Source organism: Micromys minutus (assembly GCF_963924665.1).
Source record: "Micromys minutus genome assembly, chromosome: X".
Classification (NCBI taxonomy): domain Eukaryota; kingdom Metazoa; phylum Chordata; class Mammalia; order Rodentia; family Muridae; genus Micromys; species Micromys minutus.
In genome coordinates this window covers 115,102,391-115,118,589 of record NC_137970.1, presented here as the reverse complement: position 1 = coordinate 115,118,589, position 16,199 = coordinate 115,102,391, and the positions used below count along the sequence as shown (strand labels likewise).

Genomic DNA, 16,199 nt, shown 5'->3' with positions numbered 1-16,199 from the left:
TTCAGAGGGCAGTACTCCTAAAAAATATTAAATTCTAATGATACTGTAAGAAAAAAATCCTAGCATTGTGGTTATTGGGACGAGACTTTCTCGGATGCCTCTGGCATACTCTACTTGAGCTGCTCTCAAAGCTCTGTAGACTACGGTAAAGGAATGTGGACATTTCACACTGTTTAAACTCATCATCTTCTGTCCTCACCTACCACTAACAGTTGCTAACTCTGCTTTGTATTATTGTTTTGAACATGCTCTTTCATGTCATGCTTTCAACTGCTTTCTCTATGTTCATGTTTCTTTTCTTTTTTCTTTATAAAGTCTCTAAATCCCTAATCTATTAGCCCCTAAAATTTCTACTTCCTGTACTACTTTTATCTCTGGTGGTTGAATACAAGTTTTTGAACACAACAAAATGTGATGATAGTTGCAGTCTCAAAATAGATAGGCTTGCATATTAAACTTAGGAATGGGGACACGGTACCATGTTAATCTTGTTGACAGGTTTTTTGCCCACAAAACAGAAGATGGAAACATTTTTTTTTCTCTCAGAATCTGAAATATTTCTCTAGTTTATCATTTGGTAACTGCATGCTAACAACACGTCCCCAACTTCTTCGTTTAAAGTAAAATATAAATGGAAAGAAGTGTGGCTGTGTCAAAACACAAACAAATGGAAGTATGTGTAGTTAAAGCTTTGGTTATTAAACCCTGTCACAGGATATGTACATCACTTGAGCTGCTTTCTTTTCCTATACCTATTTTCTTTTGTGAAAAAAAATAGATAGGGGCATTCCTCTGTTTGGGTGAGTGGGTGTATATTTTTGTTTTTGTTTTTGAGACAGTCAACTTCATAGGGATCATCTTGCCTTAGCCTCCTAAGTGCTATAACTACAGTGTGCCCCACCATACCTGGCTATTTAACATGGGTAGTCTTTATTAGTGGAGTTGTTGAGTCCACCCTCATCCATAGTTAGCCTCCCATCTTCTGTCTTGCATGGGCAATGCCAAAGCCAACTCTGCAAATTAGGCAATTATTTTCAGACATGGAAAAAGAGTCTCTTATATTTTGTACTTAATTTTTTACAAATTTGCGTTTTTCGGTTTGAAAACTGTGTGCTTTACCTAGGAAAAATTTAGCCTGCCTTTGTAAAGAGATCTCTTATGTAAGAAAATTAGAGAAACCCTTTAAAAAAAATCAAGTACTGACAAAAATATATTTGTATACTTTTATGCAAAAATGCTTAAAAATCTATACATTTATCTTTGTTTTTTTTAAGTAATAAAAAAAGAAAATTAGAGAAACTGAGCAAATTATGTTAGAAAAATAAAGAAAAAGAAATCAACCTTCTAATTGAGAGGCAAATTGTAAGGTGGTGGCAGGCACCACCAAATGTTTTCTCATTATATTGGTTTTGGCTAGATCTTTGATCTGTAGCTGACCAAGAAGAAGTCAGTCCTTTCAGAATGTGTCTGTATAACTGAATAGGAAATTTACTTACTTCAGGTACATTAGTGATTTGTAATGGACTTGGAACAAAGCTCTCTAATCAATGGATTTTGAACAATCAATGGATAGTGAATTAGTGATTAGAGATTGAATTTTTTAAATAAGAGGCATATTTTAGAATTATTTGATTTAAAATAGTACATTCCCATCAACAGAATAATTTTAAGTTGATATACAGGAAAACGGCAGCTGACACATATAATAGACTTTTCCTAACTAACTCTTTTACTTTAGTGACGTCTTTAAAACTAACATGCCATTTCTGCTTCCAGTTCTCAAGGTTTCTTTTTAAATGTTTTACATCTGAGAGAATATTTACTTTTTCTTTTTTTTCTTTCTTTTTTCTTTTTTTATGGTTTCCGCATTTTTCTCTTTTCTACTGCAATTTTCCACCTTTTGTGCAATTGTGAACAAGGTAACGAACCGCCTCCCTTCCTCAGGAACATCTACTATCTTCATGCTTTCTCAAACTTCCAGCAATCACAGTTTCTCTTGGAGTGAATAAGGTGATTTCCTTTCTTAATGTACCAACTTGCTTGCATTCTCATTGCCTGACACCATTTCTGATTCTTCATGGAAAGTTATTTCTCATGACTCATTTTTATAATCTATTGATACTTAAAATATTTTATCATTTTCTTTTAATCATTTATTCACCTTCTAAATTGTCTTACCGGAGAGGAGGTAATGTTCAGAAACGTAAACTGTAACTTTGTAAAGTGAGGTATGCAACATAGTAGCTGTGATATGAGAATGGGCCTGTTCACCAGGGCAAGAGTACTTTGCACAGATTTCTCCCTTTTCACATACCCAGAGAACCAGCACAGCTCTTAGAGGTGTTCACCAAAAGGATGGTAAGGTTCACTAATCAAGCCATATTGACTCATCTTACCATATAACCTACAGTGCCATTCCAGAAATCCAAGTTTGCCACATACTGCTAATGTCTATTTACTTCTACTACCAAAAAAATCAAAAAACAAACAAAAACAGTTTGAGTTGGAGACTTTCTTGGTCCTTTAAATGTATCTATCCATTTGAATGTTTATGCATTTGCTGTATAGTAAAAGTAATTTGTACTTTGGGGCCAGGAAAATAGTCTGTAGGAAATGATATCTTTTTTTCTCCTACATTTTTATCACCAGGTAGGTTAACCTATCTTCAAATGCTTTAAGTATTTTTGCCTCACTATTACAGAGAAATCTGAGCTGTAGAAGGGCATCTGACTCATTATCCGCCAGACCTTCAGTCAGACCTCTTCTTTTACGAACATTCTCAGACGAATCTAATATATTGTAACAGGTACCTAGTGTTAAACAAGTGGGCTGGCTTTTTAAAGAAACAGATTAACAGCATTATAAAGAAAAAATGAAAATCACTCTTTAAATTTTCTCTGCTGTTGGTGTGGTGAACTTTATACTATTCTTTGTTAAATATATATATATATATATACATATAAAGATGCATTGCTTGGAATATGGAAAAAATTATACTTTAAATTTGCTCAAACCCCTAATAACTTTTTGACATTTTCAGAGCTGAAGTTAATACACCATATTTAATTTGTTGAGGGAAATTGTCATGATGATACCATCATGTGGAAATGCTTGATTCTCATCTAGAAATTAGATAATTTTTACTTACAAGGATCATTTGAAAAACTAGAAATAAATATTCCAAAATTGCATCTGTATAATACCAAGTCAGTTTAGCATTGCATGTTTTTCTGGGAACTATGTGAAAATAATCAAACGTGTTTGTACCTTCATGTGATGTGTCTGTGTGTGTTTGTAGGTATATACTTTTAATGTCCTTGTAAATGTCTAATCCTCAAATATATGTTAATGATCCAGTGTTCTCTAATTATAACATTTTTTAATGTCAAGTTTTATTCAAGCTAAATGTTTCAACTCTCAGAGGTAACAATCTTTCCCAGCCATTCAGGGGGATGCATGCTTAATGACAAAATGTTTCCTAGTTCATGATTCTTGAACAAATTTATTTTATAACATCATTTAATTTACCTCAGAAATATTTTAGAGGAATTAACATATTGTAAGAAGGACCATAGAACTCGGAATGACTCCTTTCATGTGCACTCTGTATTTTCTACTGCAGAGGGCTCTGACACTCCAGGTCCTGAAAGGCATTTTATCCGTTCTAGGAAATTCCGAGTAATTCATGAGTAATTCGCTTATAAGCTTGTCTACTTACAAGCAACTCTGTACAGTTTATACAGTGCTGATTTTTATGTACACATAAAAAGCTGTAATCATACTGTAATCATATGGATAAAATTGTGGAACAATTAACTTCAAATTGTTAACCCACCGTAGCCCTGTTTTACTGTAATGAATCTGTCGGTTCTTTCATTGCCTCTCATTCACCTCCTTGTGTATCTGCAGTGTTATTTTGGAATCAGACTTTGTGTGCTGTAGTCAGCATGTGTCACATGACTTAGCTACTTGTGTTTCTCCTTAGTAATGAGTTGACTTCTTAGGACCCTCAAAGTCTTTGACATTTGCTTCAGAATGCTTTGTCCTAAGTAAGCCATGAGATGCATTTCAGCTGTGTTTGCATAAAATTTTGTATCCCCCTGGATTGCTTTCTTTAAGCTTGGTCTGTCTGGGGGACTCTGCTGAGTAGCAGACACTGCTACTGCTTTTGGCCTCTCCAGGGCCTCAACTCCTACATTATCTAGAACTTTCGAAGTTTAAAAAGAAATGTTTGATTTTTAATGTCGTTATTTGTTCCAGGAATTGATTTTCATGTAGCATTATTCATTCTCCAAGGAAAATACTTATCAACTTACCCACTGAATTTTTTCCTTGGTTAGTAAGGGAACAGCCTAATTTCGTTTACATGTTCTCAGTGTAAGTGGCAACCTTATCTTGGTTAAACTCACTATGACCTAAAAACAGAGAAGCATGAATAGAAATTGAGGGTGTTCTAATGGATTTATAGTCCAAATTATGGTAAGAAATGTGTCCCAGAATGGGAATAAAATAGTACTTTTTTTAAAGACCTTCCATTACTGTAGTTCTTTTTTTTTTTTTTTTTTTTTTTTTTTTTGAGTTTTAGACATCAGGATGGTTTATCAGGTAAAGGTGCTTACTGCCAAGCCTGAAAATCTGAGTTCAATCCCTGGGACTCACATGATGGAAGGAGAGAATGACTCCTAATGGCTGATCTCTGATCTCCATACATGCACTGTCATGTACACACACGTACACTTTAAATAAATATTTTTAAAACCTTAAAAATGTAAAGCTTGATTTTAGCACAGAGAATCAAAGGCATATCCTCTTTCTTGATATATAGCTTCAGCGTTTATATTCAAAGATCAGATTGTTTATTATACCCCATCCTAATCACGGCATGCAGATGCTTAGAGGAGAGGGAAAAATCTACAGATTTACTAGGGGAAATTCTCTAGTGCTTCTTTTAAATACATAATAAATAAGAAAAAGGAGAGTCATTTGAATCATAGTAAATCAGTTACCAAAAAGAAAACAAAAATGCTTTGATGTTAAAGGACTATTTTCACGGAAAATTTCATAAACTCAACATCTCAGATTCACAAAATCCAGGGCCTGGGTCAGTATAGTGTTGGCAATACTGGCATAGGGACTTGAACTCAGTCCCCTGCAGCCACATAAGAAGCCAGGTACACTGGTGCACTTGTAATCCAAGGGCTGGGAAGGCAGTGGATTTCTTAGAAGGCAGAAGCAAGAGTATTTTTGGAGCTAGTCAGTCTAGTTCATTGGCTAGCTTCAGATTCCATTGAGAGACTGTCTGAAATAAACAAGATGAGGGTCTAGTGTAATTCCACACACATTTAATGTCAGCACACAGGAGGCAAAGGTAGGTGGCTCTCAGTAGGCTCGAGGCTAGTAGGGGCTACATAATGAATTCCTGTCTCACAATCATATAAAAGGTGAATGGCACCTAAGTGTGACACCAGAGGTTAACCTTTGTTCTTTGCATTTTGTGCACACACTTGCATGTTTACTTACATATATACCCCCAAGTTCATATACCATTTTACTAGATACTAGAGATATCATGTTTCTATATGCAAGTAGCTCCTAGCTTAATAGGTAATCCCAATGGAAAAACCTTCTAGGAAAACCCTGGAGCAATCCAAAAGCAAAGAGCAAGCCTGAACTATTCAGCTGACAGACGAAGAAAAGATTAGAAATCTGGTATTGTCTCTCTTTTCCCCTCTGCATGTGAATAAAACTTGGCACTTTTGTTAAAACAGTTGTGTTACTCTCATAACAAAATTTACTACTTGGTTTATTCTTGAAAATGTTAAGCAGATGGTAATATACTGTCACCAAAATAAATTTTGTAACTCTCTATATTTTAACCTTTTCAGAATTCGAATCTTGAACTGCCTATGTTATTGTCCTACAAGCATATTGACCGTGGTTGCAGCTAAAGAAAGAAAGCATGAAGGAACAACTACAAAATATACTAACTCAGGATACTCAATATAAAACGAAAACCACTCTCATGTGTAGGGTTCAGAATAAATGTTCATTAAAGTACCAAATAACTCTCTTAACCATTTACAGTTATTGTAAGTAGCCATTATGGCCAAAGTTAAGAATTATATGAAAGGTTAAAGTCAGCATATTTAGAATTCTGGATTTAGATAGACTAACGTAACTATGTAACTACGAAATGGGTGCTCTTTTAACCCGTTGACTTTGTGAATGGATTTAAATAGTAGTATAAAGTAGAAGTCATGCAATGGGAATGAGCAGATTTTGCTATAACAGTGTTACTTTTTGCCTGGCAGAAGACATAGACTGTTTGTATCACATTTCTCATTCCTGCTGAATGATTATCTTTCTTTCCCCACACACAAAAGGAATACTTGAAAATATAGGACTAAATTATATTACTGCATCACGCAAAATAGATCATCTTCTTCTTTTTAATCATAGGCTAATTGTCTTGTTCTAATATCCTTTCCAAAAAGTACCTTACATACTTTTGTGATACTGTTAATTTCTGGGTATTGTTGTAGAAACAGGAGTGGAAAGGTTACTTGATGTGTTTTCTTCTGAATTACACATCACTTATGCATTTAAGACTACTAAACTTGAAAATAAAATATTTCAGTCTCTTGGTGATAGCCCCTCAAAAACAGTTACATAATAGAAAGATTTCCAATGTCAGTTTTGCTGGGTAATGCAATAAAGTGTGTTAAATATTTATATAAAAATTAATGCCATTCTTGACATCAGCATTTTATAATTTTATGTGGCAAAGATGGGAAGAATAGCTTATTTTCAACTACTAACGGTTTTCATTTGAAAGATTGTTTTTGTGTATGTACAGCACTTTTTTTTTAAGTTAACAATTTGAAAAGAGGAGATCTATTCCAAAACCCTATTGAGCCACAACTCTTTGGACATGAATGTTGTTTCCTATAGTTAAGTGGGCCAGGGAAATGGTCTAATTCTAAACTATCTGATGGACCTTGGTAAGAAATAGGTTGTAGCTCCTAATAAGTTCTCTTAAAACATGAAAGAAGTGTGAAATGTCTTTACTCAATAGAAGGACCACATTTGACAGATAGGCTAAAATGTTATTTAGGAAATATTTTTCTATCAGTTCCCTTTTTTGTCTTTCTGATATGCCTGTACTATTTAATGTTGATATTGTACCTTGATTTAGGAACATATTAGAATCATTGTCTTCCAGTCTATTTATAATATAGTCCATATGGCACATTTGATTCTTCCATATGTTTGTGTGGATGTTTAGGTGTAATTTTTCCTAAATTCTAAAAAGGCCATAATTTTAGTTATCTGAAACCATTCCATAATTACTTAATTTAACTTGTTCTCATTTATCAGTATTACTTTTGAGTGTTTTGTTAGGTGTCAATCACAGCTTAAGTATGCTGTGTGTGCTCTTGTAGCCTGTATTTGAGGTAATCTGCTGAAAGCAAAGTCTTTCTATTTGCCTATTCCAAAGAGCTAAAACATCTGACACAGGAAAGCTTTGCTGCTTTGTTATTGTTGTCATTGTTGTTGCTGCTGTGTTACATCAGAACTATGAGGACTGTGAATAAATGTGAGAGCCAAATAGGCTTAGTTAATGCAAAATGATTGGGGGGGTTGATAAAATCAGAATATTTAGGGTAGTAGAAATAACTCAGTAGATGTGACTTATTGCAGCAGAAAGAAATCTAGGTAAGCAAGTGAGGGGGAGTTAGTCATGCCTCAGTTAATCTCTGCATTGAATACTGCACTTCAAATCAGAAGAACCTGGGTTTGCTTTTTGAAAGGTTTTTATTAGTGATCTAAAACATGGCTAGCATGGGATGGATTTGCAGATGAAGTAATTTGAAATGAGCCATCCAGTATTCCTGGCAATGTATTTTAACTACTCTTATGTCAGAAGACAGCCAGAAATCTAACAGTAGGACCATATTGACATAATTTGAATAATCTTTGAGCTATCAAAATGTCTATGTAATTTTTCAAATTGTTGTCTATTGTTTGAGGATGTTGCCTATTAAACAAAAAATATCCATTCCATATCTACTACATATACACCAGCAACAGTATAAATAAATGCAAGCCTAAATTTGCAAAAGTCATAATTTAGTGATGGGGTTTTTTAATAACATGCAGTATATAAATGTGCAGATTTTATGCAAATGTTGATAACAATCATTTTTCAGCTTGTAAAATGGAACTGCAATATTACATTTTTCACTTAAGCAGTTTTTTACATCTACTTTGTTGCTTTCTAAAATGAACATGAATGCCATCTTTTATGAATGCAACTTGCCTTTTTCATTACAAAAATTTTTGTTTGATGTAATCAATAAACTTTGGTATGATATAATGGATATTTGAGCCTCCTTTTTCTTGAAAGTATCAGTTTAATATCAAAATGTTATGGATGTAGTTTAGTGATGCAACATTTCTGATTTCCTGTTTGCATTTATATTCATTTCACAAAAGTTTGCTACAACATTTCCACAAGTTCAACTGTTTTATGGCGATACCTAATTTGGGGTGGGTAAGATAATTGTGAGAGTTCTTAATAAAAACATATCTTAAAATTGTATAAAGATCCAGCCAGGATATAGCTATGATACAGTGTGTATTAAGCACACATAAGGTCTCAGGTTTGATCCCTAGCACAAAACGTATGGAGCCCCAGCTTGATAAATTTATATTAAATGTCTACAGTATGCTGCCTACATTCTGGAGTGTGATGTATGTTCCGTATGACCTGCATTTTTCAACCATTGAAACTAATCAATTCTTTTTTATTTGTTTTGTTTTGTTTCAAAAGAGGGTTTCTCTGCATAGCTTTGGCTGCCCTGGAACTCACTCTGTAAACCAGGCTGGCTTCCAACTCAGATCCACCTGCCTCTGCCTCCTGAGCACAGGGATTAAAGGTGTATGCTACCTTCAGCTTGCTGAAACCATTACATTCTTAAGTACCCAGAAATGAAACTGTACTTGCTTGAAGGTTGGTCCAAAGATGATCATATTTGCATCTCCCATCGTGCCTCCTTAAATTGCTTAGGCTATGTCCAGGCCTTGAGAAAGGTCTCTTTCTGGAAAAGTGTTTAGCTATCAGTAAACCAGTTGCTCCTAAATCTGACTGTGTTGCGTTTTACACTAACCTTTCAGTGTAGAAAGCCTGTGATCTTACTTGAATCTTACTACAACTTGAATGACTACAGAATTATAGGTTCTTACAAAATATATAGGTAGCCTCATATAGCCTAGGCTAGCCCTTATGTAGCCCAGACTGAGCTCAAACTCTTAATTTTTGCACATGATTGTGTAAATATGTATGAACCATGGTGCATGTGTGAAAGTGAGAGGACAGCATGTGGGATTCAGCTCTTGTGAATTCTTGAACTCAGATTGTCAGGCTTGGTAGCAAGTACCTTTAACTGCTGATGACTTTGAACTTCTAATCTTTCTGCATTCAACTTCTCACTGTGGAGATGACGGGCATGCACCACTATGCCCAGCTTTACATGGTACTAAAGATAGAACTTGGACCTTTGTGTATGTTTCACAAATCCTCTGCCATCTGAGCTGCACTCACAACCCCACATCAGTGTTACTTTACCAATATTTGAAGTTATCTTGCTTTATTTTGGGGAATCCAGGTGAATAGCATGTGGGACTCTTTGTATTTTTGCAACAAATTGAGATTAAACATATTAAACAACAAAAGATGAATCATAGAATGCTAATGGAAAAAATAGGCTAACCACATAAGACTACATAGCACTTACAAAGTATATATATCTAATTCATTTCAACTTCATAATATCCCTGTGTAGTTTATTAAACTCCAAATTCCTGTATACCTTGTAGTGAAGGGATACTTACATCCTTCCCTGACTGGCAGAGACCCTATGTATTATATTTGCCAGTCCATTACAGGGTGCCCTGTTATAGAATCCATCTGTCAAGGCCACAATACAGAATGGACCTCATATGACTGGACAGCATGTAGGATATTAGAACACTTTACAGGAATGTCAGGGGTTTCAGCCATTTGCCAACTAGTATTGGCTCCAACTTTACATGAACCCAGTGATCAGCCTCCAGATGGTTCATACTTTGGTAAAGGCATCTGATCCCAGGCCACTACATGGGAAACTGCCAGGGGTTCTGATTCCTGTTAGATGTTTGTCTCCATATCTGTTGCCCCTACCGTGACTGACTCAACACCTTCCAGTTTTTCTTCCAGTGGGTCATTCATAAAGTGGGACCTCTAAATGGAGCCCACAGGTCAGTGCAGATTGTCCCAAGCAACAGTTCATTAGCAATATTGCTCTTTACTAGGCCCATTGGCTACATTTTCCTTCTATTCTTTACCAATAACATGGTGTTCATTTGTATTACTACAGCTACCCATTCCCGTTTGTTGCTCCCACTCATACCACCATATGTACCAGGCATACGTAGATTGCTGTTGTCCCTTTTAACACTTAATCTGGGTTATCTGTTGGTTCAATTATTAAAGGGGTCTTGGTGGCTTGGAAGGACACTGGTCCCATGGCAGCCTGTATGGCACTTGAAAAGGGGCTTGAAGACAGTACACTAGGTTCCTGTAAATATGCATGCCACCTTTAAATTTACCTCTGTGCCACAGTAGTAAGATACTTAGCCAGAAGACCTTCAATCCATCCTTAATTGCACAAGGTATGTTTGTGGCTACCAATGTGGGTCTGGTCATGAGTTGTGCCTGCTGTAATGGTTTGTATGCAGCCATCAATTTCTCTTACAGCACAGTGTACCAAACTTCTGCCACTTTCCATGCCTGAGATTTCCACATTGGAGTCATTTGCTCAGGTTGTTTTTGCCTTAGCCTTCTAGCTGTAAATTTCTGAGCTTCTGGTGACTTCTAACAAAAGGATGTTGGGATGATTAAACACACAGTTGTTGAGCTTGTCCTACAAATATCTTAGCCTCAAAAAACTCTTGAACCTTTCTGTCCCAATTCTATATGAATCCATCTTTATCAAGTTGTGTAGAGGATAGGCAGCTTGGGCAAGGCAATGTGTGAAAACCTGCCAGTATACCAGGGGCCTCAAAACTATCTTTGTAGCTCTTACATTTAGAGGCACTGGCTGTTAAAGGATTTTCTCATCATATTCATCTTACTGGACCAGACTACCGGCAGGAATTTTGCCTTTTGCCTGCCCCTTGGACCTTGTGTGGATTGAAATCTCATTCCAATTCTTTTAGGTCCCTTTATATGTCTTTCTGATGATTTTCTAAATCTAAAATACACAAATGTTACCATTATGTTATCTATGTAATTAAACCCTATTACAAAGGATGGGACATGGTAAAGTAAGATTCCAGGCCACCATCTTATGAAAAATAATAGGACTGTGAAGGTATTCTTGGGGAAGTACTTTTAAAGCCCATTGTTGGACAGGCCAGGTGAATAAAAATTGGTCTTGGGCTCCAGCAGCTAAGAAAAGACTAAGAAACATATCACTTGTATCAATTGTCTGACATCCCCATCCTGAGACCTTGCTGCATTTTCCTACCCACTGTGCTCTTCTGGCTCATGCTGTTTGGTTGTATCCATGAGAGTACCATGAGAGCTTGGTTGTACTACCCATTTGTTAGCCTGGCCCTAGCTGTGGTATGGTAGACACTTGCCAGGCTGCCTCTGCCACCCTACCCTGTTGAACCAGAATGTGATAAAGACCCCTGAATTGTGGCTATAGAAACTCCAGTTGTCTCTCTCTGAGCCACATTGAGCCTCTGTGAGAACCCCAACCTAGGCAAGCATTTTCCATCCTAAGCATACTTGTTTTTCAAGCATACTTTATTTTTGCAGAAGAGAAATGTGCAGTTTACGTTAGGGGGATTATTACTCACCCGTAGGATAAACTTAGCCCTTTTAGCTTGTACTCTTTTATCCTCATATCCATCCACCGCTGTTCATCATCCATGGTGGTTCTGTGTGTTGTAATGAATTAAAGTACACTCAGATTCATTATCCACCAAAGCCCAAGTATTTTGTATATTAGTAGAAGGACCACCAAACCCATAATTTGCCATTAGGCCTCTGCTTGCTGTGTATAGCCCTTACTCCCTGACAACTTTGGCCACCCTTTCAAAGAAGAAGCTGAGGTGGTTGTCACCCTATAACATCTTTCTCCATATCAGGAGGTGCAGTAAGTACTACCAGTACATCTCTTTTATTCCTTTAACCCTTTGGTGAACTTGCTGGTCTTTAAAGCCTCCCAAAACATCAGAAACAGTATTTGGCTTTTTAACCATTTTTCCCTAGGAGCTCCAAATCCACACATGAGTAGTAGCAAATCAAACTTACCCATCGTATAAAGATGCTTATCTGCAATCATGCTTGTTAAAATACCTAACACAAGGACTGGAGTAATGGCTCAGTGAGTGAAATGTTCCCCGAGTCTGACAACCTGAGTTTGGATCAGCAGAACCCACGTTGAAGCTGTACACAGTAATGTGTACATCTGTACTCCTAGTGCATCCCTACCAAGAGATAGGGGCTGAAACAGGACATTCTCTGGAAGCTCTCAGGCTGGTAAACCTAGCAGGCATACACAACAGTAAACAAAGGAGACCTTGCTCAAAACCATGGAAGGTGAGCATCAACACCTGAGGTTGGCCTTTGATCACCACTCCCGAATACAGACTTGTAGACAAATCATCTAACACAGCTTGGCATGGTGGCACATGCATATAATCCCAGGATTTGAGAAACTAAGGCAGGAAAATTGTGAGTTTGAGGCCAACAGAGATGCATAGCAGTTTCTAGGACAGATAGTACTGTACAAAGTGACCTTTCTGGAAAACCAAACAGGCTAAAGATGCCACTCCATTACTACTGTGTTTTTTAGCATGCACAAGCTCCTGGATTTGATCCCCAAAACCACATAAACTGGGTGTGGTGTTGCACACTTATAAACACTTGTAATCCCAGCGAGGTATTGGATAGTGGAGGGAAAAATAATCCTCAGATGCTTAGGGATCAATACACTGTCTCAAGAAGAAAAGGGAAGGCAGACAGGCAAACAAAACACAAGAGACCCAAAACTTAGTACATACCATACCAGATATTCATGAACTGTAAATCAACTTAATGTTCTTATAGTTATTAAACTATAGAATTGTAAGCAACCAACAGGAAAAATATATTTAAAGGATGCTCTCTCAGAACATCCAATTCAACTCCTTAATTTTACATAGAAGAAAAAAAAAAAAACTGACAAAAAATTAAATAAATAAAACGTGGAAAGAAATGTTATGTCCTAAAGTACAAATTGGCTCAGTGGGTAAAGAGACTTGCTGCCAGATCTGACAATCTGAGTTCAATCCCTGAGACGCACATAGTGGCAGGAAGAACTGTCTTAGGATTACTATTGTTGCAATGGAACACCATGACACAAAAGCAAGTTAGGAAGGGAAGGGTTTATTTGTCTTACACCTTCAGGTCATAACCCATCATTGGAGGAAGTCAGGCCATGAAGGACTGCTGCTTGTTGGTTTGCTCCCCATGGCTTGCTTTCTTATAGAACCCAGGACCACCAGCTCAGTGATGGTACCACCCACAATGGGCTGGGCCCCTTGATCACTAGGTGAGAAAATGCCTTACAGCTGGATCTCATGGAGGCATTTCCTCAACTGAGGCTCCCTTCACTCTAATGATTCTAGCTTATGTCAAGTCTATACACAAAACCAGTCAGTACAAGGAGCTACTCCTGTAAGTTGTTCTCTAACCAGTGAGCACACGAGCACACATACTAAATAAATAAATAAATAAATGCAATAAAAACGTGTAATGACATGTCTACATCATAACCCACTAAGTGTAAAGGACTAGATGCTAGATCTTAGAGAGCAAACAGGTTTCCTGTCTTATTTCTAATATTTGATTACTATAATTAGGAACTCAGGCTGAGTAGATGGCTATTAGTAAGTTGTTTTCCTTGTAAGTATGTGGGCCTTACTGTCAATCACAGGACCTACCTATAAAAAGTGGTGGCGAAGGCTGCTAATCCCAGTTCTGAGAAGGCAGAGACAGACCCCTGATGCAGCTAGCTAGCACATGTAGTATACTTGGTGGATTTCAGGCCAATGGGAGACCCTGTCTGAAAAGGAAAAGGTGAACAATACATAAGGGTCATCCTCTGCTCTCCAAATGCGTGCATGCATGCAAACATGCACCTGCATGCACATCATGTGTGCACACAATTTGCAATTGTAAGATATTTTCAGTTAGCTTCCTATCCCTTGTATGCAATTTTGTTTCCTATATATAATAATGGTGACTCTCATTATTAACAAGGTATAGTCATGTATTCAAGGTATATTTATTTGGCTTTTCATTTTTGGTGACAAATACCTGAGAAAAATGATTTGAAAAGAAAGGATTTATTTTGGGTTATCAGTATAGGAGTTTCAGGCCGTGGTCGACTTGTTCCATTGTTTCTGGGTCACGGTGAGCATGTGATGGGGCAGAGTTGCTGACCACATAGTATACAAAAAGCAGAGAGACAAAGAGAATGGTCAGGGGAAAAGATAAGCCCTTGAAAAACATGCCTCCAGAGACCTACTCCCTGCTATCAGGCCCTGCATGTTAGTATTTCCAGTCAAAAAAGAACAGACATAATATGCAGTCACTGATAATGAGATACTAACCCCAGAAAGCTCTGAACACCCTAGAAACAACTCACAGACTGTGTGAAGTTTAAGAAAAGAAAAAAAGAAAAGAAAAGAATAAACCATTATGCTCAATCCTTACACACCAAGAAACCTTTGACTAATTCCGGGTTACATCCTGTTTTACATGTACTTTATGCTCATTGTAACTAGTAAGACCTTAATGCACACTATCAAACATTTGAGAAAAAAAAGCCAAGCACTGACAAAAATATATTTGTATACTTTTATGCAAAACTGCTTAAAATTTGTACATTTATTTTTGTGTTTTAAAATAAAGTTGTTCAAAAAAAAAAGAAAAAAAGAAAAAAAGAAAGAAAGAAAGAAAGCAGGCTGAGCAAGCCAGGGAAAGCAAGCCAGTATGTGAGATCCCTCCATGGCCTCTGCATCAGCTCCTGCTTCCTGACCTGCTTGAGTTCCAGTCCTGACTTCCTCTGGTGATGAACAGCAATGTGGAAGTCTAAGCTGAATAAACCCTTTCCTCCCCAACTTGCTTCTTGGTCATGATGTTTGTGCAGAAATAGAAACCCTGACTAATACAAATTGGTACCAGGAGTGGGGTATTTCTGTGACAACCTGACCATGTTTGGGGGAGGACTGTCAGAAGACTTTGGAACTTTGAGCTAGAAGAGCCATTGGCATATTAAGAGCTCTGTGGGATGTTCAGTATGAGTTTGGAAGATAATGTTGAGAACAGTGCAGAAGATGGAGGCCTGGCTTGTGAAATTTCAGAGAGAAGATTTAAGACTCTTTGACCAGGGCTGTTGCTGTTTTGGTTGTGAAGTTTCTTTGATTTTGGTTAGCTGAGGCTGAAGAATCAGCTGTGACTAACAAGATACCAGAACTACTAAAGCAAAACCTTTGCATTACTGGGACTATTGATGCTGGTCAGCTGGAGCTAAGAAATAAATTAGTGGTGATTAAGAAGAGACCAGCATCATTGAGGTGAAGCCTTCTGCGAATTGTTTTCTGAGAGCACAAAGAGGATGGGTTCCAGAGATAGCCAAGGTTGTACCTTGTGCTGTGGCTGGACTTGGTAATGTGTAAGAGTCACCCAGGTGGCACTGGTTTTGAAGAAATGAAGATGTCATGGAGAACAGCTGACGCTCAGCACTGTGAGAGGCCATGGAAGGCCATTGGTGAAGGTGCAGCCTCAGTGGCAATTAGTGCTCCAGGACTGACAGTAGTGTTTTGGAGATGCCAGTACCATGAGATGACCACCAAGAACAGCAGCGGCAGTGGAGAACAGGCAGCTGGAGCATAGAAGACAAACTGAGTGTGCCACAAAGGGCAGAGCTGGAGAAGGGACCCAAGCCCTTGGAGGAGCCCAGAAGTTTGTCAGTGAATTCCCAGACACTGGATGGCTAGAGATTGATTTTGCTTTGACTGTGACTGTGCCCTGATAGCTTTCCCTCTTGAAAGAAGTGGAGCCCACAGTTTAGAGACTTTAAATTGTAAAAAGACTTTGT

The 16,199-nt window shown here is 37.4% G+C and overlaps 1 protein-coding gene across 1 annotated transcript in view; it reads left to right on the top strand.

The window, feature by feature from the left end:
- The window catches only part of ATP11C (ATPase phospholipid transporting 11C (ATP11C blood group)), a 186,763-nt gene extending 180,794 nt beyond the window's left edge, over positions 1-5,969 (top strand). The window contains exons 29-30 of the mRNA XM_080909665.1: positions 2,702-2,806; positions 5,886-5,969. Coding sequence (XP_080765791.1) covers positions 2,702-2,803 — 102 coding nt within the window. The 3' untranslated portion in view covers positions 2,804-2,806; positions 5,886-5,969. The remainder of the gene's footprint in view (positions 1-2,701; positions 2,807-5,885) is intronic.
- Positions 5,970-16,199: the final 10,230 nt, after the last annotated feature.